At 50.7% G+C, this 23,935-nt stretch overlaps 1 protein-coding gene across 1 annotated transcript in view; it reads left to right on the top strand.

Moving 5' to 3' along the window:
• The first annotated feature begins 3,779 nt into the window (after positions 1-3,779).
• LOC133358818 (myosin-11-like) overlaps positions 3,780-23,935 on the top strand; it is a 72,999-nt gene continuing 52,843 nt past the window's right edge. Inside the window, exons 1-3 of the mRNA XM_061577266.1 lie at positions 3,780-3,905; positions 15,834-16,588; positions 19,186-19,376. Coding sequence (XP_061433250.1) covers positions 16,312-16,588; positions 19,186-19,376 — 468 coding nt within the window. The 5' untranslated portion in view covers positions 3,780-3,905; positions 15,834-16,311. The remainder of the gene's footprint in view (positions 3,906-15,833; positions 16,589-19,185; positions 19,377-23,935) is intronic.

Below are 23,935 nucleotides of genomic sequence, written 5' to 3'. Positions count from 1 at the left end.
GCCAGCAAAGCACCCAACGTCCCCATCGTCGAGCCGAGGGGTACGCCCCATGTCTGGCTCAGATTATCCCCTTTGCCACTGATGTTAGCCGTGCTCGAGACTTGAAGTCAGTTGGAACAGGGTTATGAGCGCAGTGCGCTAACCGCAGCGCCACCGCTCCCCACTGGTGACACCGGGATATGTATGTGTGTGTGTGTTGAATTTCTTTCGCACCGTACGTAGCCAACCGCGTTAATCGGAGGTGCGGGGGAAGGACAACTCAAACTATGGGTCTTTGTTTGAGTCTATGGGTCTCTGTGTGAGTCTATGGGTCTCTGTGTGAGTCTATGGGTCTCTGTGTGAGTCTATGGGTCTCTGTGTGAGTCTATGAGTCTCTGTGTGAGTCTATGGGCCTCTGTGTGAGTCTATGGGACTCTGACTTTTTGGGTCTCTGTGTAAGTCTATGGGACTCTGTGTAAGTCTACGGGACTCTGTGTGAGTCTATGTGTCTCTGTGTGAGTCTATGGGCCTCTGTGTGAGTCTATGTGTCTCTGTGTGAGTCTATGGGTCTCTGTGTGAGTCTGTGGGTCTCTGTGTGAGTCTGTGGGTCTCTGTGTGAGTCTATGGGTCTCTGTGTGAGTCTATGTGTCTCTGTGTGAGTCTATGGGTCTCTGTGTGAGTCTATGTGTCTCTGTGTGAGTCTATGTGTCTCTGTGTGAGTCTATGGGTCTCTGTGTGAGTCTATGGGCCTCTGTGTGAGTCTATGTGTCTCTGTGTGAGTCTATGGGCCTTTGTGTGAGTCTATGGGTCTCTGTGTGAGTCTATGGGACTCTGACTCTTTGGGTCTCTGTGTAAGTCTATGGGACTCTGTGTGAGTCTATGGGTCTCTGTGGGAGTCTATGGGTCTCTGTGGGAGTCTATGGGTCTCTGTGTGAGTCTATGGGTCTCTGTGGGAGTCTATGGGTCTCTGTGGGAGTCTATGGGTCTCTGTGTGAGTCCGTGGGTCTCTGTGTGAGTCTGTGGGTCTCTGTGTGAGTCTGTGGGTCTCTGTGTGAGTCCGTGGGTCTCTGTGTGAGTCTATGGGTCTCTGTGTGAGTCTATGGGTCTCTGTGTGAGTATGTGGGTCTCTGTGTGAGTCTATGGGACTCTGTGTAAGTCTATGGGACTCTGTGTGAGTCTATGGGCCTCTGTGTGAGTCTATGGGTCTCTGTGTAAGTCTATGGGACTCTGTGTGAGTCTATGGGTCTCTGTGGGAGTCTATGGGTCTCTGTGGGAGTCTATGGGTCTCTGTGTGAGTCTATGGGTCTCTGTGGGAGTCTATGGGTCTCTGTGGGAGTCTATGGGTCTCTGTGTGAGTCCGTGGGTCTCTGTGTGAGTCTGTGGGTCTCTGTGTGAGTCTGTGGGTCTCTGTGTGAGTCCGTGGGTCTCTGTGTGAGTCTATGGGTCTCTGTGTGAGTCTATGGGTCTCTGTGTGAGTCTGTGGGTCTCTGTGTGAGTCTATGGGACTCTGTGTAAGTCTATGGGACTCTGTGTGAGTCTATGGGTCTCTGTGTGAGTCTATGGGTCTCTGTGTGAGTCTATGTGTCTCTGTGTGAGTCTATGGGCCTCTGTGTGAGTCTATGGGACTCTGACTCTTTGGGTCTCTGTGTAAGTCTATGGGACTCTGTGTAAGTCTATGGGACTCTGTGTAAGTCTATGGGACTCTGTGTGAGTCTATGGGTCTCTGTGTGAGTCTATGGGTCTCTGTGGGAGTCTATGGGTCTCTGTGTGAGTCCGTGGGTCTCTGTGTGAGTCTGTGGGTCTCTGTGTGAGTCTGTGGGTCTCTGTGTGAGTCCGTGGGTCTCTGTGTGAGTCTATGGGTCTCTGTGTGAGTCTATGGGTCTCTGTGTGAGTCTGTGGGTCTCTGTGTGAGTCTATGGGACTCTGTGTAAGTCTATGGGACTCTGTGTGAGTCTATGGGTCTCTGTGTGAGTCTATGGGTCTCTGTGTGAGTCTATGTGTCTCTGTGTGAGTCTATGGGCCTCTGTGTGAGTCTATGGGACTCTGACTCTTTGGGTCTCTGTGTAAGTCTATGGGACTCTGTGTAAGTCTATGGGACTCTGTGTAAGTCTATGGGACTCTGTGTGAGTCTATGGGTCTCTGTGTGAGTCTATGGGTCTCTGTGTGTGTAGCGTGGTGTGGTGTGGCGTGGTGTAGTGTGGTGTGTTGTGGTGTGGCGTGGTGTGGCGTGGTGTAGTGTGGTGTGGTGTGTGCCACATTCCGGCCCCGGAGCAATGCAGGTTGCCCATGGTAACTGGGCTCCCATGGTAACTGGGCTCCCATGGTAAACCAGAGTTCCATGGTAAACTGGACTGCCATGGTAAACTGGCTCCCATGGTGAACTGGACTCCCAGGGTAAACTGGACTCACCACCACTACCACCACCACTACCATCACTACCACCACCACCACTACCATCACCACCACTACCACCACTACAATCACCACCACCACTACCCCCACCACCACTACCACCACCACCACTAACACCACCACCACTACCACCACCACTACCACCACCACTACCACTGCCACCACCACCAACACTACCACTACCACCACCGCTACCACCACCACTACCAGCACTACCACCACCACTACCACCACCACTACCACCACCACCACTACTAACACCACCACTACTACCACTACTACCACCACCACCACTAACCCCAATACCACCACTACCACCACCACTACCCCCACCTGCACTACTACCACCACCACTACCACCACCACCACTACCCCCACCACCACCACCACTACTACCACCACTACTACCACCACTACTACCACCACCACTATCCCCCCCACTACCACCACTACCCCTACCACCACCACCACCACTACTACCACCACCACTACCCCCACCACCACTTCCACCATCACCCCCACCACTACCACCACCACTACCACCACCACTACCACCACCACCACTACTAACACCACCACTACTACCACCACCACCACCACTAACCCCAATACCACCACTACCACCACCACTACCCCCACCTCCACTACTACCACCACCACTACCACCACTACCCCCACCACCACCACCACTACTACCACCACTACTACCACTACTACTACCACCACCACTACCACCACTACCCCTACCACCACCACCACCACTACTACCACCACCACTACCCCCACCACCACTTCCACCATCACCCCCACCACTACCACTACCACCACCACTACCACCACCACCACTACTAACACCACCACTACTACCACTACTACCACCACCACCACCACTAACCCCAATACCACCACTACCACCACCACTACCCCCACCTCCACTACCACCACCACCACTACCACCACCACCACTACCCCCACCACTACCACCACTACTACCACCACTACTACCACCACCACTACCCCCACCACTACCACCACTACCCCTACCACCACCACTACTACACCACCACTACCCCCACCACCACTTCCACCATCACCCCCACCACTACCACCACCACCACTACCACTACTACCACCACCACTACTACCACCACCACTACCCCCACCACCACTACCACCACTACTACTACCACCACCACTAACCCCAATACCACTACTACCACCACCACTACCCCCACCACTACTACCACCACTACTACTACCACTACCACTAACCCCACCACTAACCCCACCACTACCCCCCCCCCCCCGCTGCCCCCCCGCTGTCGCCCCTCCCTGGCCGTCTGTGGTTGGTGCTGTGGGAGAGCTGCGGGAGGGGCTCTCGGAGGTGGAGGAGGCATCAGCAGGAGGAGGAACCAGGAGGAGGCATCAGCAGGAGGAGGCTTCGCAACTCTCATCCGCGTCTTCTTCTCGGGAGGCGAGGGCGAGTGGAGGTCGTGAATTCTCTCAGATCTCAGGTAAGGGAAACCCCCCCCCCTCTCCCACCCACCCCATTTCCTTTCACATCATCGACATCATTAGTAACATTATGGTTTTCATCAACCACGTAATCATCATAATTTTCATCAAAAACATCATTATAATTTTCATAAACCATATCAACATCATTTTAATCATCATCATTTTCATCAACCACATCAACATCATCATCGTCTTCATCAACCACATCATCATCATCGTTTTCATCAAAAACATCATCATCATTTTCATCAACCATATCATCATCGTCTTCATCAACCACATAATCATCATCATCGTTTTCATCATCATCATCATTTTCATCAACCACATAATCATCATCATTTTCATCAACCACATAATCATCATCATTTTCCTCAACCACATCAACATCATCATCGTTTCTTCAACAAAATCATCATCATCATCAGCTGGAAATTGCCAGCCACGGTTAAATTCGCTGCTGGATAATTTAAAATAAATGCCTCTCACGGATTCCGTGAAAGTTAAAGTCAATCCTGCACCCCGGGCACGCGAGCTGAATTCCATCGCTCCGTCTCCAGAGTGGTTGAAAACTTTGTTACAATCCCCACGGTAGATTTTGTGACACAAGAGCTGAATTCCATCCCTCCATCTCCATCACATCCACCCAGAGTCTTGTTGCACAAGAGCTGAATTACATCCCTTCACCTCCATTGCATCCACCCAGAGTCTTGTTGTACAAGAGCTGAATTACATCCCTCCATCACATCCACCCAGAGTCTTGTTGTACAAGAGCTGAATTACATCGCTCTACCTCCACCACATCCACCCAGAGTCTTGTTGCACAAGAGCTGAATTCCATCTCTCCACCTCCACCACATCCACCCAGAGTCTTGTTGTACAAGAGCTGAATTCATCGTTCCACCTCCACCACATCCACCCAGAGTCTTGTTGTACAAGAGCTGAATTCCATCCCTCCACCCCCACCACATCCACCCAGAGTCTTGTTGTACAAGAGCTGAATTCCATCCCTCCACCCCCACCACATCCACCCAGAGTCTTGTTGCACAAGAGCTGAATTCCATTCCTCCACCTCCATCACGTCCACCCAGAGTCTTGTTGTACAAGAGCTGGATTCCATCGCTCTACCTCCACCACATCCACCCAGAGTCTTGTGGCACAAGAGCTGAATTACATCGCTCCACCTCCATCACATCCACCCAGAATCTTGTTGCACAAGAGCTGAATTACATCGCTCCACCTCAATCACATCCACCCAGAGTCTTGTTGTACAAGAGCTGAATTACATCCCTCCACCTCCACCACATCCACCCAGAGTCTTGTTGCACAAGAGCTGAATTACATCCCTTCACCTCCACCACATCCACCCAGAGTCTTGTTGTCCAAGAGCTGAATTCCATTCCTCCACCTCCATCACATCCACCCAGAGTCTTGTTGCACAAGAGCTGAATTACATCCCTTCACCTCCATCACATCCACCCAGAGTCTTGTTGTCCAAGAGCTGAATTCCATTCTTCCACCTCCACCACATCCACCCAGAGTCTTGTTGCACAAGAGCTGAATTCCATTCCTCCACCTCCATCACGTCCACCCAGAGTCTTGTTGTACAAGAGCTTAATTCCATCGCTCCGTCTCCTTCACATCCACCCAGCGTCTTGTTGTACAAGAGCTGGATTCCATCGCTCCACCTCCATCACATCCAACCAGAGTCTTGTTGTACAAGAGCTGAATTCATCGTTCCACCTCCACCACATCCACCCAGAGTCTTGTTGTACAAGAGCTGAATTACATCGCTCCATCTCCACCACATCCACCCAGAGTCTTGTTGTACAAGAGCTGAATTACATCGCTCCACCTCCATCACATCCACCCAGAGTCTTGTTGTACAAGAGCTGAATTCCATCGCTCCACCTCCATCACATCCACCCAGAGTCTTGTTGTACAAGAGCTGAATTACATCCCTCCACATCCACCACATCCACCCAGAGTCTTGTTGTACAAGAGCTGAATTCCATCGCTCCACCTCCACCACATCCACCCAGAGTCTTGTTGCACAAGAGCTGAATCCATCGTTCCACCTCCATCACATCCACCCAGAGTCTTGTTGCACAAGAGCTGAATCCCATCGCTCCACCTCCACCACATCCACCCAGAGTCTTGTTGCACAAGAGCTGAATTACATCGTTCCACCTCCATCACATCCACCCAGAGTCTTGTTGCACAAGAGCTGAATTCCATTCCTCCACCTCCATCACGTCCACCCAGAGTCTTGTTGTACAAGAGCTTAATTCCATCGCTCCGTCTCCTTCACATCCACCCAGCGTCTTGTTGTACAAGATCTGGATTCCATCGCTCCACCTCCATCACATCCAACCAGAGTCTTGTTGTACAAGAGCTGAATTCATCGTTCCACCTCCACCACATCCACCCAGAGTCTTGTTGTACAAGAGCTGAATTACATCGCTCCATCTCCACCACATCCACCCAGAGTCTTGTTGTACAAGAGCTGAATTACATCGCTCCACCTCCATCACATCCACCCAGAGTCTTGTTGTACAAGAGCTGAATTCCATCGCTCCACCTCCATCACATCCACCCAGAGTCTTGTTGTACAAGAGCTGAATTACATCCCTCCACATCCACCACATCCACCCAGAGTCTTGTTGTACAAGAGCTGAATTCCATCGCTCCACCTCCACCACATCCACCCAGAGTCTTGTTGCACAAGAGCTGAATCCATCGTTCCACCTCCATCACATCCACCCAGAGTCTTGTTGCACAAGAGCTGAATCCCATCGCTCCACCTCCACCACATCCACCCAGAGTCTTGTTGCACAAGAGCTGAATTACATCGTTCCACCTCCATCACATCCACCCAGAGTCTTGTGGCACAAGAGCTGAATTACATCGTTCCACCTCCACCACATCCACCCAGAGTCTTGTTGCACAAGAGCTGAATTACATCCCTCCACCTCCACCACATCCACCATGAGTCTTGTTGTACAAGAGCTGAATTACATCGTTCCACCTCCATCACATCCACCCAGAGTCTTGTTGTACAAGAGCTGAATTCCATCCCTCCACCTCCACCACATCCACCCAGAGTCTTGTGGCACAAGAGCTGAATTCCATTCCTCCACCTCCACCACATCCACCCAGAGTCTTGTTGTACAAGAGCTGGATTCCATCCCTCCACATCCACCACATCCACCCAGAGTCTTGTTGTACAAGAGCTGAATTCCATCTCTCCATCACATCCACCCAGAGTCTTGTGGCACAAGAGCTGAATTACATCGTTCCACCTCCAACACATCCACCCAGAGTCTTGTTGTACAAGAGCTTAATTCATCGTTCCACCTCCATCACATCCACCCAGAGTCTTGTTGTACAAGAGCTGAATTCCATTCCTCCACCTCCATCACATCCACCCAGTCTTGTTGTACAAGAGCTGGATTCCATCGCTCCACCTCCACCACATCCACCCAGAGTCTTGTTGTACAAGAGCTGAATTCATCGTTCCACCTCCACCACATCCACCCAGAGTCTTGTTGTACAAGAGCTGAATTCCATCCCTCCACCTCCACCACATCCACCCAGAGTCTTGTTGTAGAAGAGCTGAATCACATCGCTCCACCTCCACCACATCCACCCAGAGTCTTGTTGCACAAGAGCTGAATTACATCGCTCCACCTCCATCACATCCACCCAGAATCTTGTTGCACAAGAGCTGAAATACATCGCTCCACCTCCATCACATCCACCCAGAGTCTTGTTGTACAAGAGCTGAATTACATCGCTCCACCTCCATCACATCCACCCAGAGTCTTGTTGTACAAGAGCTGAATTACATCGCTCCACCTCCATCACATCCACCCAGAGTCTTGTTGCACAAGAGCTGAATTACATCGCTCCACCTCCATCACATCCACCCAGAGTCTTGTTGTACAAGAGCTGAATTACATCGCTCCACCTCCATCACATCCACCCAGAGTCTTGTTGCACAAGAGCTGAATTCCATCGCTCCGTCTCCTTCACATCCACCCAGAGTCTTGTGGCACAAGAGCTGAATTACATCGTTCCACCTCCAACACATCCACCCAGAGTCTTGTTGTACAAGAGCTTAATTCATCGTTCCACCTCCACCACATCCACCCAGAGTCTTGTTGCACAAGAGCTGAATTCCATCGCTCCGTCTCCTTCACATCCACCCAGAGTCTTGTGGCACAAGAGCTGAATTACATCGTTCCACCTCCAACACATCCACCCAGAGTCTTGTTGTACAAGAGCTTAATTCATCGTTCCACCTCCACCACATCCACCCAGAGTCTTGTTGCACAAGAGCTGGATTCCATCGCTCCACCTCCATCACATCCACCCAGAGTCTTGTTGCACAAGAGCTGAATTCCATTCCTCCACCTCCACCACATCCACCCAGAGTCTTGTTGTACAAGAGCTGAATTCCATCGCTCCATCTCCACGGTGGTTGTCCTCTACGACTCTTTTCATCGACTGGATGCCACTCCATTCCCAGTCTGGTTGTCAACATCGTCCAGATTTCGATTTAAAGCTTTCGTGACTGCAGGGATTCATCTTCTTGGTTCTTTCGGAAAAAGTCACGTAGAAGGGAAGTAATAAAATAATTAAAATAAAACATAATAAAATAATTCTCACGACGTTTCGGCCACAACGCAAGCAGCCGTCCTCAGGTGAAAACCAGGTCTGTCGAGGCGACAGCGTCATTCAGACGCTGTCGCCTAGACAGACCTGGTTTTATGTTTATTATTTTCTTACTTCCCTTCTACGTGACTTTACCGAAAGAACCAAGAAGATCGTCCAGATTTGTTTATCGCGGGGGGCGCGGGGGGGGGGGCTTTGTCGTTGCGTTCACCGCCAACGCGTAAGGAACAAGAACCCCGGTTAAATAACGGTTACCGGTTTTTTTGCCGTACGTTATCGAAATGTCTAGCGCTTTAACGTGTTTTTTATGAAGCGATGCTGCTACTGCTGCTGTTGCTGCTGCTGCAGCTGCTGCTGATGTTGCTGCAGCTGATGTTGCTGCAGCTGATGTTGTTGCTACTGCTGCTGATGATGCTCCTGCTGCTGTTGCTGCTGCTACAGCTGCTGCTGATGTTGCTGTTGCTGCTACTACTGCTGATACTGCTGCTGTTGCTGATGCTGCTGCAGCTGCTGCTGATGTTGCTGTTGCCGCTACTACTGCTGTTGCTGTTACTACTGCTGTTGCTGCTACTACTGCTGATACTGCTGCTGCTACAATGGCTGTAATCCTGTTTGCTTGTTTTGAGCAGCACCGCTGGACTTTGCGAACCGACGGCCGACGTTTCGACTCCATCTCCAGGCGCAGCATTTGTTTAAACAATCGGGGGTGGGGGGGGGGGAGGTGGGGGGGGGTCTTAAACCGATCGCCATCCCCACCGCCTCTGAGACAGCAGTTTTGCGCGTGCTGGGGTAACACGTGACACGAGTCCACGTGTTCCCATCTCGCTGTGTGTCTCGCAATGTTCTTGCCAGCATGCATCTCTCCAGGCCTCTCTGCGCACTTTGGAGTTTTTGTTTCACATTTGTCACTGCTGATCATGCGGGCGCCACGGTGGCTAGGAGATGTTAACTACCTCGCCTGGTGTACAGGAGGTCGTGGGTTCGATCCCGACCCTGACGATGGCTGCTGTATATTTGGAGTTTGCGTGTCTTTATCTCATCATCATCACGGTGGCTAGGAGATGTTAACTACCTCGCCTGGTGTACAGGAGGTCGTGGGTTCGAACCGACCCTGACGATGGCTGCTGTATATTTGGAGTTTGCGTGTCTTTATCTCATCATCATCACGGTGGCTAGGAGATGTTAACTACCTCGCCTGGTGTACAGGAGGTCGTGGGTTCGATCCCGACCCTGACGATGGCTGCTGTATATTTGGAGTTTGCGTGTCTTTATCTCATCATCATCACGGTGGCTAGGAGATGTTAACTACCTCGCCTGGTATACAGGAGGTCGTGGGTTTGATCTCGACCCTGACGCCTGCTGTATATTTGGAGTTTGCGTGTCTCTATCTCATCATCATCATCACGGTGGCTAGGAGATGTTAACTACCTCGCCTGGTACACAGGAGGTCGTGGGTTCGATCCCGACCCTGACGATGGCTGCTGTATATTTGGAGTTTGCGTGTCTTTATCTCATCATCATCACGGTGGCTAGGAGATGTTAACTCCCTCGCCTGGTATACAGAATGTCGTGGGTTCGATCTCGACCCTGACGCCTGCTGCTGTATATTTGGAGTTTGCGTGTCTCTCTCTCTCTCTCTCATCATCACGGTGGCTAGGAGATGTTAACTACCTCGCCTGGTGTACAGGAGGTCGTGGGTTCGATCCCGACCCTGACGATGGCTGCTGTATATTTGGAGTTTGCGTGTCTTTATCTCATCATCATCACGGTGGCTAGGAGATGTTAACTCCCTCGCCTGGTATACAGAATGTCGTGGGTTCGATCTCGACCCTGACGCCTGCTGCTGTATATTTGGAGTTTGAATCTCTCTCGCTCATCATCATCAAGGTGGCTAGGAGATGTTAACTACCTCGCCTGGTATACAGGAGGTCGTGGGTTCGATCTCGACCCTGACGCCTGCTGCTGTATATTTGGAGTTTGAGTCTCTCTCGCTCATCATCATCACGGTGGCTGGGAGATGTTAACTACCTCGTCTGGTGTACAGGAGGTCGTGGGTTCGATCCCGACCCTGACGCCTGCTGCTGTATATTTGGAGTTTGCGTTTCTCTCTCTCATCATCATCACGGTGGCTAGGAGATGTTAACTACCTCGTCTGGTATGCAGGAGGTCGTGGGTTCGATCCCGACCCTGACGCCTGCTGCTGTATATTTGGAGTTTTCGTGTCTTTATCTCATCATCATCACGGTGGCTAGGAGATGTTAACTACCTCGCCTGGTGTACAGGAGGTCGTGGGTTCGATCCCGACCCTGACGATGGCTGCTGTATATTTGGAGTTTTCGTGTCTTTCTCTCATCATCATCACGGTGGCTAGGAGATGTTGACTACCTCGCCTGGTGTACAGGAGGTCGTGGGTTCGATCCCGACCCTGACGCCTGCTGTGTATTTGGAGTTTGAGTCTCTCTCATCATCATCACGGTGGCTATGAGATGTTGACTACCTCGCCTGGTATACAGGAGGTCGTGGGCTCGATCCCGACCCTGACGCCTGCTGCTGTATATTTAAAATTTGCGTGTCTCTCTCTCCAGCGTGGTCGCGTGGATTTTTCTCCTGGTCCTCCGTTTTTGATCCCCTCCGCAAATGTATAAACAAGCGCTTGAGAGTTACTTCGCTGCCGTGAATTTCCGCACGTTTGACGATGAGAAGCCACTTCCGTTGAGCTGTCATTCGTGATGGTCAGGTCGCTTCTGAAAAGAAAATCGGACATCGTAGCCTGAGCAGTGGGCTCTTACCTGGTAGGAAAATAAAATAATTAAATTTCGATTTCAAGCTTTCGTGACTGCAGAAATGCATCGTCTTGGTTCTTTCGGTAAAGTCACGTAGAAGGGAAATAATAAAATAATAAAAATTTTACATTATAAAATACAATTCTCACGACGTTTCGGCCACAACGCAAGCAGCCGTCCTCAGGTGGAGAACAGGTCTGTCATTCCGACAGACCTGTTCTTCACCTGAGGACGGCTGCTGTCTTTCCGACAGACCTGTTCTTCACCTGAGGACGGCTGCTTGCGTTGTGGCCGAAACGTCGTGAGAATTGTATTTTATTATGTTGGAAGGAGAGAGGCAGGAGAGTGTGTGGAGGAGAGTAGAGTGAGATGAGAGGGGAGAGTGCGTGGAGGGGAGCGGAGTGAGATGAGAGCGGAGAGGTAGGAGAGTGCGTGGAGGGGAGTGGAGTGAGATGAGAGGGGAGAGGCAGGAGAGTGCGTGGAGGGGAGTGGAGTGAGATGAGAGGGGAGAGGCAGGAGAGTGCATGGAGGGGAGTGGAGTGAGATGAGAGGGGAGAGGCAGGAGAGTGCATGGAGGGGAGTGGAGTGAGATGAGAGGGGAGAGGCAGGAGAGTGTGTGGAGGGGAGTAGAGTGAGATGAGAGTGGAGAGGTAGGAGAGTGCGTGGAGGGGAGTAGAGTGAGATGAGAGTGGAGAGGTAGGAGAGTGCGTGGAGGGGAGTAGAGTGAGATGAGAGGCGAGAGGTAGGAGAGTGTGTGGAGGTAGTGGAGTGAGATGAGAGGGGAGAGGTAGGAGAGTGCGTGGAGGGGAGTAGAGTGAGATGAGAGGGGAGAGGCAGGAGAGTGCGTGGAGGGGAGTAGAGTGAGATGAGAAGGGAGAGGCAGGAGAGTGCGTGGAGGGGAGTAGAGTGAGATGAGAGGGGAGAGGCAGGAGAGTGCGTGGAGGGGAGGGGTGTGAGATGAGAGGGGAGAGGTAGGAGAGTGCGTGGAGTGAGATGAGAGGTAGGAGATTGTGTGGAGGGGAGTAGAGTGAGATGAGAGGAGAGAGGTAGGAGAAAGCGTGGTGTGAGATGGGAGGGGAGAGGCAGGAGAGTGCGTGGAGGGGAGTGGAGTGAGATGAGAGGGGAGAGGCAGGAGAGTGCATGGAGGGGAGTGGAGTGAGATGAGAGGGGAGAGGTAGAAGAGTGCGTGGAGGGGAGTAGAGTGAGATGAGAGGGGAGAGGTAGAAGAGTGCGTGGAGGGGAGTAGAGTGAGATGAGAGGGGAGAGGCAGGAGAGTGCGTGGAGGGGAGGGGTGTGAGATGAGAGGGGAGAGGTAGGAGAGTGCGTGGAGGTAGTGGAGTGAGATGAGAGGGGAGAGGTAGGAGAGTGCGTGGAGGGGAGTGGAGTGAGATGAGAGGGGAGAGGTAGGAGAGTGCGTGGAGGGGAGTAGAGTGAGATGAGAGGGGAGAGGCAGGAGAGTGCGTGGAGGGGAGTAGAGTGAGATGAGAGGGGAGAGGTAGGAGAGTGCGTGGAGGGGAGTGGAGTGAGATGAGAGGGGAGAGGCAGGAGAGTGCATGGAGGGGAGTGGAGTGAGATGAGAGGGGAGAGGTAGGAGAGTGTGTGGAGGGGAGTAGAGTGAGATGAGAGGGGAGAGGTAGGAGAGTGCGTGGAGGGGAGTGGAGTGAGATGAGAGGGGAGAGGCAGGAGAGTGCGTGGAGGGGAGTAGAGTGAGATGAGAGGGGAGAGGCAGGAGAGTGTGTGGAGGTAGTGGAGTGAGATGAGAGGGGAGAGGTAGGAGAGTACGTGGAGGGGAGTAGAGTGAGATGAGAGTGGAGAGGTAGGAGAGTACGTGGAGGGGAGTAGAGTGAGATGAGAGTGGAGAGGTAGGAGAGTGTGTGGAGGGGAGTGGAGTGAGATGAGAGTGGAGAGGTAGGAGAGTACGTGGAGGGGAGTAGAGTGAGATGAGAGTGGAGAGGTAGGAGAGTGTGTGGAGGGGAGTGGAGTGAGATGAGAGTGGAGAGGTAGGAGAGTGTGTGGAGGGGAGTAGAGTGAGATGAGAGGGGAGAGGTAGGAGAGTGCGTGGAGGGGAGTGGAGTGAGATGAGAGTGGAGAGGTAGGAGAGTACGTGGAGGGGAGTAGAGTGAGATGAGAGGCGAGAGGTAGGAGAGTGTGTGGAGGTAGTGGAGTGAGATGAGAGGGGAGAGGTAGGAGAGTGCGTGGAGGGGAGTGGAGTGAGATGAGAGGGGAGAGGCAGGAGAGTGCGTGGAGGGGAGTGGAGTGAGATGAGAGGGGAGAGGCAGGAGAGTGCGTGGAGGGGAGTAGAGTGAGATGAGAAGGGAGAGGCAGGAGAGTGCGTGGAGGGGAGTAGAGTGAGATGAGAGGGGAGAGGCAGGAGAGTGCGTGGAGGGGAGGGGTGTGAGATGAGAGGGGAGAGGCAGGAGAGTGCGTGGAGGGGAGTGGAGTGAGATGAGAGGGGAGAGGCAGGAGAGTGCGTGGAGGGGAGTAGAGTGAGATGAGAAGGGAGAGGCAGGAGAGTGCGTGGAGGGGAGTAGAGTGAGATGAGAAGGGAGAGGCAGGAGAGTGCGTGGAGGGGAGTAGAGTGAGATGAGAGGGGAGAGGCAGGAGAGTGCGTGGAGGGGAGGGGTGTGAGATGAGAGGGGAGAGGTAGGAGAGTGCGTGGAGTGAGATGAGAGGTAGGAGATTGTGTGGAGGGGAGTAGAGTGAGATGAGAGGAGAGAGGTAGGAGAAAGCGTGGTGTGAGATGGGAGGGGAGAGGTCGGAGAGTGCGTGGAGGGGAGTGGAGTGAGATGAGAGGGGAGAGGCAGGAGAGTGCGTGGAGGGGAGTGGAGTGAGATGAGTGTGGATTGAGATGAGAGGGGAGAGGTAGAAGAGTGCGTGGAGGGGAGTGGAGTGAGATGAGAGCGGGGGCAGCAGAGTGCGTAACTCCGCCGCTAATAGTGCATCATCCTGTGTCTGATAAAAATCACGTCTCAGTAAATAATGCTGAGGCTCCACTTCAAATCGAGCTCGTTATCCGCATTAAGCGAACGGCTTTGATGTGCCCTGCGTAGAGGGTTCGTCACATGACGATCAGCACACCGTTCCACAAGGCTCAGAGCTGGAACTCAGCCAAAGTTAAATGAAGAATCTCATTTTATGTGAAGGTGGGCGGGAGTGGGGGGGGGGAAATTTCGCGTGCAAGTTGTTGGTGACCGGACCGAGACAGTTTAATCAAAACTCAGTCTATGCATATCTGTGTGTTTTTATGTAAGTCTATGGGTCTTTGTGTGAGTCTATGGGTTTCTGTGTGAGCCTGTGGGTTTTTATGTAAGTCTATGGGTCTCTGTGTGAGTCTATGGGTCTCTGTGTGAGTCTATGTGTCTCTGTGTGAGTCTATGGGTCTTTGTGTAAGTCTATGGGTCTCTGTGTGAGTCTATGGGTCTCTGTGTGAGTCTATGGGTCTCTGTGTGAGTCTATGGGTCTCTGTGTGAGTCTATGGGTCTCTGTGTGAGTCTATCGGTCTCTGTGCGAGTCTATGGGTCTCTGTGTGAATCTATGGGTCTCTATGTGAGTCTATGTGTCTCTGTGTGAGTCTATGGGTCTCTGTGTGAGTCTATGGGTCTCTGTGTGAGTCTATGGGTCTCTGTGCGAGTCTATGGGTCTCTGTGTGAGTCTATGGGTCTCTATGTGAGTCTATGTGTCTCTGTGTGAGTCTATGGGTCTCGGTGTGAGTCTATGGGTCTCTGTGTGAGTCTATGAGTCTCTGTGTGAGTCTATGTGTCTCTGTGTGAGTCTATTGGTCTCTGTGTGAGTATATGAGTCTCTGTGTGAGTCTATGGGTGTCTGTGTGAGTCTATGGGTCTCTGTGTGAGTCTATGGGTCTCTGTGTGAGTCTATGTCTCTCTGTGTGAGTCTATGGGTCTCTGTGTGAGTCTATGGGCCTCTGTGTAAGTCTATGGGTCTCTATGTGAGTCTATGGGTCTCTGTGTGAGTCTATGGGTCTCTGTGTGAGTTTATGGGTCTTTGTGTGAGTCTATGGGCCTCTGTGTAAGTCTATGGGTCTCTATGTGAGTCTATGGGTCTCTGTGTGAGTCTATGGGTCTCTGTGTGAGTCTATGGGCCTCTGTGTGAGTCGATGGGTCTCTGTGTGAGTCTATGGGTCTCTGTGTGAGTCTATGTGTCTCTGTGTGAGTCTATGGTTTTCTGTGTGAGTCTATGGGTCTCTGTGTGAGTCTATGGGTTTCTGTGTGAGTCTATGGGTCTCTGTGTGAGTCTATGTGTCTCTGTGTGGGTCTACGGGTCTCTGTGTTAAGACAGTCTGACGCCACGTGTACAATAATTGCCTTTTGACGTGCGCGCTACGTAGGTTACCTGCCACGCACGGAATTCGAATCACTCGTCATTTGCCGTCGTGCATGTTTGTGCGTTGAACTTCTTTCGCACCGTACGTAGCTAATCAACACGGTGTCCCCTGTCTGTCGCCAGCCTCGGGAATTGCCAATCAACTCCCACGGAGACTTCAAGCGACACATCCAGTGGCACCAACTAATTCTTCACCAGCAGCAGCAGCAGCGGCTACAGCAGCAGCTACAGCTGCAGCAGCAGCTCCAGCAGTAGCAGCAGCAACTACATCAGCAGCAGCAACAGCAGCAGCAATTATAGCAGCAGCAGCTCCAGCAGCAGCAGCAGCAACTACATCAGCAGCAGCAACTACAGCTACATCAGCAACAGCAGGAGCAGCAGCAACAGCAGCAGCAGCAACAGCAGCAGCAACTACATCAGCAGCAGCTACATCAGCTACAGCAGCAGCTACATCATCAGCTACAGCAGCAGCAGCTACATCATCAGCTACATCATCATCAGCAGCAGCAACAGCAGCAGCTACATCAGCTACATCAGCAGCATCATCAGCAGCAGCTACATCAGCAGCAGCAGCAGTTACATCAGCAGCAGCTATAGCACCATGCCGGGCCCAATGCGGTCACAGCCACCGGCCAAGGTGGCCCCAGGTCGTGTCACGGCCACTCCGACTGTCACCAAGTCACCGGCTGCGGCTGCCCCAGCGGCTGCTGCTGTGACCCCCCCTGCCAAGGCGGCGTCTGTGGACGTGGAGGCTGAGCAGTACCTGTTCGTGGACAAGGGGGCCGTCAACAACCCCGCGGCGCAGGCCGACTGGAGCGCAAAGCGGCTCGTGTGGGTGCCCTCCGAGAAGCATGGGTTCGAGGCGGCCAGCATCAAAGGTGCTGGAGGAGGGTGGGGTGGGGTGGGTGGGTGGGTGGGGTGGGTAGGTGGGGTGGGTGGGTGGGTGGTGGTGGGTGGGTGATGTGATTGGGGTGGGTGGGGTGGTTGGGGTGGGTGGGTGGATGGGGTTGGTGGGGTGGATGGTGTGAGTGGGGTGAGTGGGGTGGGGTAGGTGGGTTGGGTGGGTGGGGTGGGGTGAGTGGGTGGGGTGGGGTGAGTGGGTGGGGTGAGTGGGTGGGGTGAGTGGGGTTGGTGGGGTGGATGGGGTGGGTGGGGTGGGTAGGTGTTTGGGGTGAGTGGGGTGGGTGGGGTGGGTGAGGTGAGTGGGGTTGGTGGGGTGGAATGGGTGAGTGCGGTGGATGGGGTGAGTGGGGTGGGTGGAGTGGGTGGGGTGGGGTGGGGTAGGTGGGTTGGGTGAGTGATGTGGGTGGGGTGAGTGGGTGGGTGGGGTGGGTGGGGTGGGGTGGGTTGGTGGGGTGAGTGGGGTGGGAGGGGTGGATGGGGTGAGTGGGGTTTGGTGGATGGGGTGGGTGATGGTGAGTGGGATGAGTGGGGTGGGTAGGGTGGGTGGAGTGAGTGGGGTGGGTGGGGTGAGTGGGGTGAGTGGGGTGAGTGGGGTGGGTGGGGTGGGTGGGGTGGGTGGGGTGAGTGGGGTGAGTGGGGTGAGTGGGGTGGGTGGGGGTGGGTGGGGTGAGTGGGGTGGGTGGGGTGGGTGGGGTGGGTGGGGTTTGGTGGATGGGTGGGGGTGGATGGGGTGGGTGGGGTGAGTGGGTAGGGTGGGTGGGTGGGGTGAGTGGGTAGGGTGAGTGGGTAGGGTGGGTGATGAGCCACTTCTTAGACCTGTCATTTCATGATGGTCAGATCTAATAATAGGGGGTTTTCCCCCTTTTTTCAAGCAACAAAACTGAAACTTTTAACCAGGAATCATGTCTGCATTAACCACAATACTTGCGGTCAAAATGCAAACAAAAAACACGCTCTGATAATATTTGCATTGTCCTTGAAACTGATTGGTCCACACCAGAGACAGCTTTCTTTTGTGCCTCGTCTTGAGACGAGACATGAATTCTCGTAAAAAAAAGGTTTCAGTTTTGTTGCGAGAAAAAAAGGGAAAACCCTATTATTATATTTTGGTACTGCCAAAGGAGGTCTAATGATGTAGATGCTCACCCCGAGCCCTCATTACTTTGATAGTGCAGCATTGTCTTTGAGCTGTACGCCTTTTGGCGTCATCTGGTCGAGCACCAATTGAGACGAGGCTCTAAAGAAAGCTGTCCCTTAGTGTGGACCAATCAGGTTCAAGGACAATGCCAATATAGTATCATAGTGTGTTTTTTTTTGCATTTTGACTTCAAGTTTTGTGTTTAATGCAGTAACTTGAATCCTTGTAAAAAAAAAGGTTTCAGTTTTGTTGCGAGAAACAAGGGGAAAACCCCTATTATTAGATCTGACCATCATTAAATGACAGGTCTACGGAGTGGCTCATACATTTAGCAACTCCCACTGATGTTATTTAGATGACTTCGCTTGCTAGAACATTTCCACGGGACAAGCCACTTTGTTGAGCGATGATTTGTGGCCAGGTCGCTTCTGAAAAGTAAATGAATACCGACTCTTTGGTTCTTTAATTTTTTACCAACGTGACTTTACCGAAAAAACCTAAGAATATGAATAAGAAAACCCTATTATAATATTTTGGTACTAGTAAAGGAGGTCTAATGATGAAGATGGTCAGATCGCTTCTTAAAAAAAAAGACCTACAGAGCTAAGTTTGGGGCCTTAACTGATTTTTTTAAAATGCAAAAAAAAAAAGTTTCGTTTGAAAAAAAAATTTCCAGTAAACAAAAATTAACCCGTAAAAACAAAGTTTTCACTATAAATCCTTTATATGCGTGGCATCGGGGCGGCTAGAGTCTTCTCGTCCTCTGGCTTGAGATGGCTGCCACCTATGGGTCAGATGATTGTGTGCCAGCATTAACCAATTGGTAAATAAATATTTTAAAAAATTCCCTAAACAGTGTAAAAATTTGGAAAATAAATTTCACGCAAATGCATTGTCACGCACAACGAGTCTGTGTACAAAATGTCAGCTCGATTGGATCACGGGAAGTGGGTTAAAAAACGACTGAAAGATTTGCACTGTCCTAAGCAAGCAAGCAAGCGAACTTAATATAAAGGATTTAACAAGTATAACCCGTAAAAACAAAGTTTTTCACTCTAAATCATTTATATGCGTGGCGGCTAGAGTCCTCTCGTCCTCTGGCTTGAGATGGCTGCCACCTATGGGTCAGATGATTGTCTGCCAGTATTAAGCAATTGGTAATTAAATATTTAATTTGTTTTCCCTAAACAGTGTAAAATTTTGGAAAAAAAATTTCACGAACATTAATTGTCACGCACAACGAGTCTGTGTGCAAAATGTCAGCTCGATTGGATCACGGAAAGTGGGTTTAAAAAACGACCGAAAGATTTGCACGGTCCTAAGCAAGCAAGCGAGCGAGCGAACTTAACATAAAGGATTTAAAAAAACCAGCCCTCGATCCGGAATCCCGTCCGCCGTCGGAGTAAATCCATTCCTCGTGTTTGCCCCCCGCAGAGGAAAAGGGCGATGAGGTGCTGGTGGAGCTGGTGGAGAGCAGCAAGAAGATCACTGTGAGCCAGGGAGACGTCCAGAAGATGAACCCGCCCAAGTTCTCCAAGGTGGAGGACATGGCGGAGCTCACGTGCCTCAACGAGGCGTCGGTGCTGCACAACCTCAAGGACCGCTACTACTCGGGGCTCATCTACGTGAGTGCAGGCCTCGGACGGCGGCTCTGTGGTGGTGGTGGTGGTTGTAGTGGAGATTGTGGTGGTGGTGGTGATGGTTGAGTTTGTGGCGGTGGTGGTGGTTGTTGTAGTGGAGATTGTGGTGGTGGTGGTTGATGTGAAGATTGTGGTGGCGGTGGTGGTGGTGATGGTTGAGTTTATGGCGGTGGTGGGGCAGTTTGTGGCAGTGGAGGTGGCGGTGGTGGTGGTGGTGGTGGAGGTGTTGATGGTTGAGTTTGTGGTGGGGCAGTTTGTGGCGGTGATGGTGGTTGTTGTGGTAGTGGTTGTTGTTGTGGAGATTGTGGTGGTGGTTGTTGTTGTGGAGATTGTGGTGGTGGTGGTGGTGGTGGTGGAGGTGGTGGTTGAGTTTGTGGCGGTGGTGGGGCAGTTTGTGGTGGTGGTTGTTGTGGTGGTTGAGTTTGTGGTGGGGCAGTTTGTGGTGGTGGTTGTAGTGGATATTGTGATGGTGATGGCAGTGGTTGTTGTAGTGGAGTTTGTGGCGGTGGTTGAGTTTGTGGTGGTTGTGGTGATGATGTTGATGGTAGAAGTGGTTGTGTAGGTAGAGATGGTGGTGGTAGAGGAGGTGGTGTTGGTGGTGCTACAGGAGGTGGTGTTGGTGGAGGTAGAGGAGGTGTTGGTGGCTCAGAGATGTTAACTACCTCGCCTGGTATTCAGGGGGTCGTGGGTTCGATCTCGAACCTGACACCTGCTGTATATTTGAAGTTTGCGTGTCTCTCTCTCATCATCATCACGGTGGCTAGGAGATGTTGACTACCTCGCTTGGTGTACAGGAGGTCGTGGGGTTTGATACCGACCCTAATGCCTGCTGTAGATGTGGAGTTTGCGTCTCTCTCTCTCTCTCTATCTCCTCGTGGTCACGTGGATTTTTCTCCGGGTCCTCCGGGTTTCCCCTCCCACATTTACAATCAACGTCGCGAGTTGGGAGTTGTTTGGCTGCTGTAATTGATCCTCATGGCGGTACCCCGGGGTGCCAAATAATACAAAACTGGCCGAGGCAATTAAATATTTTATTTCTGGGGCACAATTTTATTTCCCAAGGGTGTACATCACTCCGCGACTGGGGTACCACTCAATCCGAAATCGGTGCCACACTCCGCGATATCGAAACGCAGCGAGGACGATTGCACCGAAACCCCTGAACGCTCGCGGTACGTAGCGTAGCGGTGCATCGTAGTGTACAGCTCGTCTTCTTGGTTCCTTCGGTAAAGTCACGTAGAAGGGAAATAATAAAATAATAAAAATAAAACATAATAAAATACAATTCTCACGACGTTTCGGCCACAACGCAAGCAGCCGTCCTCAGGTGAAGAACAGGTCTGTCGGGGAGACAGCGTCTGAAACGTCGTGAGAATTATTTTATTATGTTTTATTTTTATTATTTTATTATTTCCCTTCTACGTGACGACTTTACCGAAAGAACCAAGAAGATGAATCCCTGCAGTCACGAAAGAAGCTTTACATCGAAAGTGTACAGCTCGTCGAGACGATAAATATATTTCATTGACAGCCATATAGTATTTTTAACGTATAATAAATTAAATATGTCTTACTTTTAATGCGACTTCTGGTCACGGGACCCGTGACCCGAGAAATTTTATCTTCAAAAACTAATTCCTGTTTACTTTAAAATGACACACTATTATTAAGCAATATCACAAGTATTTTAAAATCAGTTCCAAACTGATTTTTATTTTTTTTATTATTTTTTTCAACTCAAAATTGTCTGGGAGCCATATGCCGTCACCGGAAGAGCCATATATGGCTCGCGAGCCATAGGTTCCCGACCGCTGTGTTAAACCCACGGGTAAGACCAGCACCACGTGACCTCCACCGCAAGCCCGTGTCCCGAACACGCAGAGCAATACCCCGACACACGAACTCAAGGCCATAATAGGCGAGATTTGTTGACAGAACCCCTCGTACAGCTAACGGAGGGGGAGATAATGTGGGGGTGGGAGGGTTGGAGGGGAAAGAGCGGTGGTGCAGTGGTTAGCGCACTAACGCTCTGAACCCCGCGAGATAACCCCACAACCTGTCAACCCCATCATTGGTCACTCCGTGGCCCTTCTAAATGTCAACGTTAAATTTCGATTTAAAGCTTTCGTGACTGCAGGGATTCATCTTCTTGGTTCTTTCGGTAAAGTCACGTAGAAGGAAAATAATAAAATAATAAAAATAATAATTTATTTCAATTTCGATTTAAATCTTTCGTGACTGCAGGGATTCATCTTTTTGGTTCTTTCGGTAAAGTCACGTAGAAGGGAAATAATAAAATAATAAAAATAATTAATTTTTTATTTCGATTTAAAGCTTTCGTGACTGCAGGGTTTCATCTTCTTGGTTCTTTCGGTAAAGTCACGTAGAAGGGAAGTAATAAAATAATAAAAATGTTGTATTTTTATTATTTCCCTTCTACGTGACTTTACCGAATAATAAAAATGTTTTATTTTCATTATTTTATTATTTCCCTTCTATGTGACTTTACCGAAAGAACCAAGAAGATAAATCTCAACGTTCATCCTACAAAGTCCCATCACAAGGGAGAAACACAAACAAATTGACAATTATTTTTTTTTGCTCGTACTGAAACGGCTGTATGCCATATGGACCTCAAAACAAAAATTTCCCTCTACAAGAATACGGGGTAAACCGTATGGGTTGACAGGTATGGTGTAGTAGTGTATAGTGTATAGTAGTGTAATGTATAGTGTAGTGTATCGTGTAGTGTATAGTAGTGTATAGTGTAGTGTATAGTAGTGTAGTGTATGGTAGTGTAGTGTATAGTGTAGTGTATAGTGTAGTGTATAGTGTAGTATATAGTAGTGTAGTGTATAGTGTAGTGTATAGTGTAGTATATAGTAGTGTATAGTGTAGTGTATAGTAGTGCAGTGTATGGTAGTGTAGTGTATAGTGTAGTGTATAGTGTAGTGTATAGTGGAGTGTTTAGTAGTGTAGTGTATAGTAGTGTAATGTATAGTGTAGTGTATCGTGTAGTGTATAGTAGTGTATAGTGTAGTGTATAGTGTAGTGTATAGTAGTGTAGTGTATAGTAGTATAGTGTATAGTGTACTATATAGTATAGTGTATAGTAGTGTAGTATATAGTGTAGTGTATAGTAGTGTAGTGTATAGTAGTGTAGTGTATAGTGTAGTGTATAGTAGTGTAGTATATAGTGTATAGTGTAGTGTATACTAGTGTAGTGTATAGTGTAGTGTATAGTAGTGTAGTGTATAGTGTAGTGTATAGTAGTGTAGTGTATAGTGTAGTGTATAGTAGTGTAGTGTATAGTGTAGTGTATAGTGTAGTGTATAGTAGTGTAGTGTATAGTAGTGTAGTGTATAGTGTAGTATATAGTAGTATAGTGTATAGTAGTGTAGTGTATAGTGTAGTATATAGTGTAGTGTATAACAAACCTGTAATCCCCCTATCAATGCCCTTACCTTATTCCAGACCGAGTCAGACCTTGTTGGTAACCCCGTGTCCCTAAAAAATCTCAAAGTTCATTCCACAAAGTCCCATCACAGACAGCACACCCAATGTCCCCGTACACGATTATCAGAGCCGATGTCTGGTCACCCCCTGGGTCGACTCAGCCTCAAAATTAGCACTTCATGTGCGGTGCGTATTAAACATCAGCACGGGGGGCGGGGTGGAGGTGGGGGGGACTTCATCATGGGTGCTTGCTAACGGCACTTGCCCCAACATTCTATTGAGGCTACACGGGGGATCTTTGTTTTATCCTCGTGTGTGTGTGTGTGTGTCTGGTCGACTCAGCCACAAATGAGTACCTGGTGCGGTGTGTAGTAAACATCGTCACTGGGGAGACAAAGGCGGCCGGGCGTGGTGCTGGCCACCCACCCCCTCGTGTGCCGTTCCGGCCTTCATAGGTGGTGCTACTCGCTAACAGCACTTGCCCCTACAGTCTGTTAAGGCTACACGGGGGATCTTTGTCTTTGTTGCTTGGAATAACAGTAGGGAGACACCTTGTGTGTCTTTGTGAAACATCTGGTGGCAAGTTGCCCCGCTAGCGAGCAGCGCACAACAACAATGACAACAACAACAACAATGACAACAACAACAACAAGCAGCCGCCACTCGCCGACGAGTGGCGGTTCACGTCACAACGGCGCTCGTGCCAGGCTAGGTGCACGTTGGGGCCACGTGAAGCGTCGAACGCCCGCTGGCAGGAGGAGGTCACGGGGCAGACCCCGCAGGTGCCACGGGTCGCGACTGACTGAGACGAGTGGCCGATGCACCTCCCGTGCCCCCCTACTGTGCCAACTCGCCGTGCTTTATCCACCCGGCGCTCGATGTTGTGAGCGTCGCTCCTCCGCCCTCCGTCGTTGGCTGGAGGTGCGGACTTGATACAGCTGTCGTGCTGTGACGGTTCCACCTGAAGACGGAAGCTTGTGTTGCCTCCGAAACGTCGTGACTTTTATTTTATTTTTATTTTTACTTGATACAGCAATCGTGCTGTGACGGTTCCACCTGAAGACGGAAGCTTGTGTTGCCTCCGAAAC

This window comes from Lethenteron reissneri, chromosome 63 (assembly GCF_015708825.2).
Source record: "Lethenteron reissneri isolate LAM-NWPU_2019-01 chromosome 63, ASM1570882v1, whole genome shotgun sequence".
In the NCBI taxonomy this organism is placed as follows: Eukaryota; Metazoa; Chordata; class Hyperoartia; order Petromyzontiformes; family Petromyzontidae; genus Lethenteron; species Lethenteron reissneri.
This window is presented reverse-complemented; position numbering and strand designations above follow the sequence as displayed.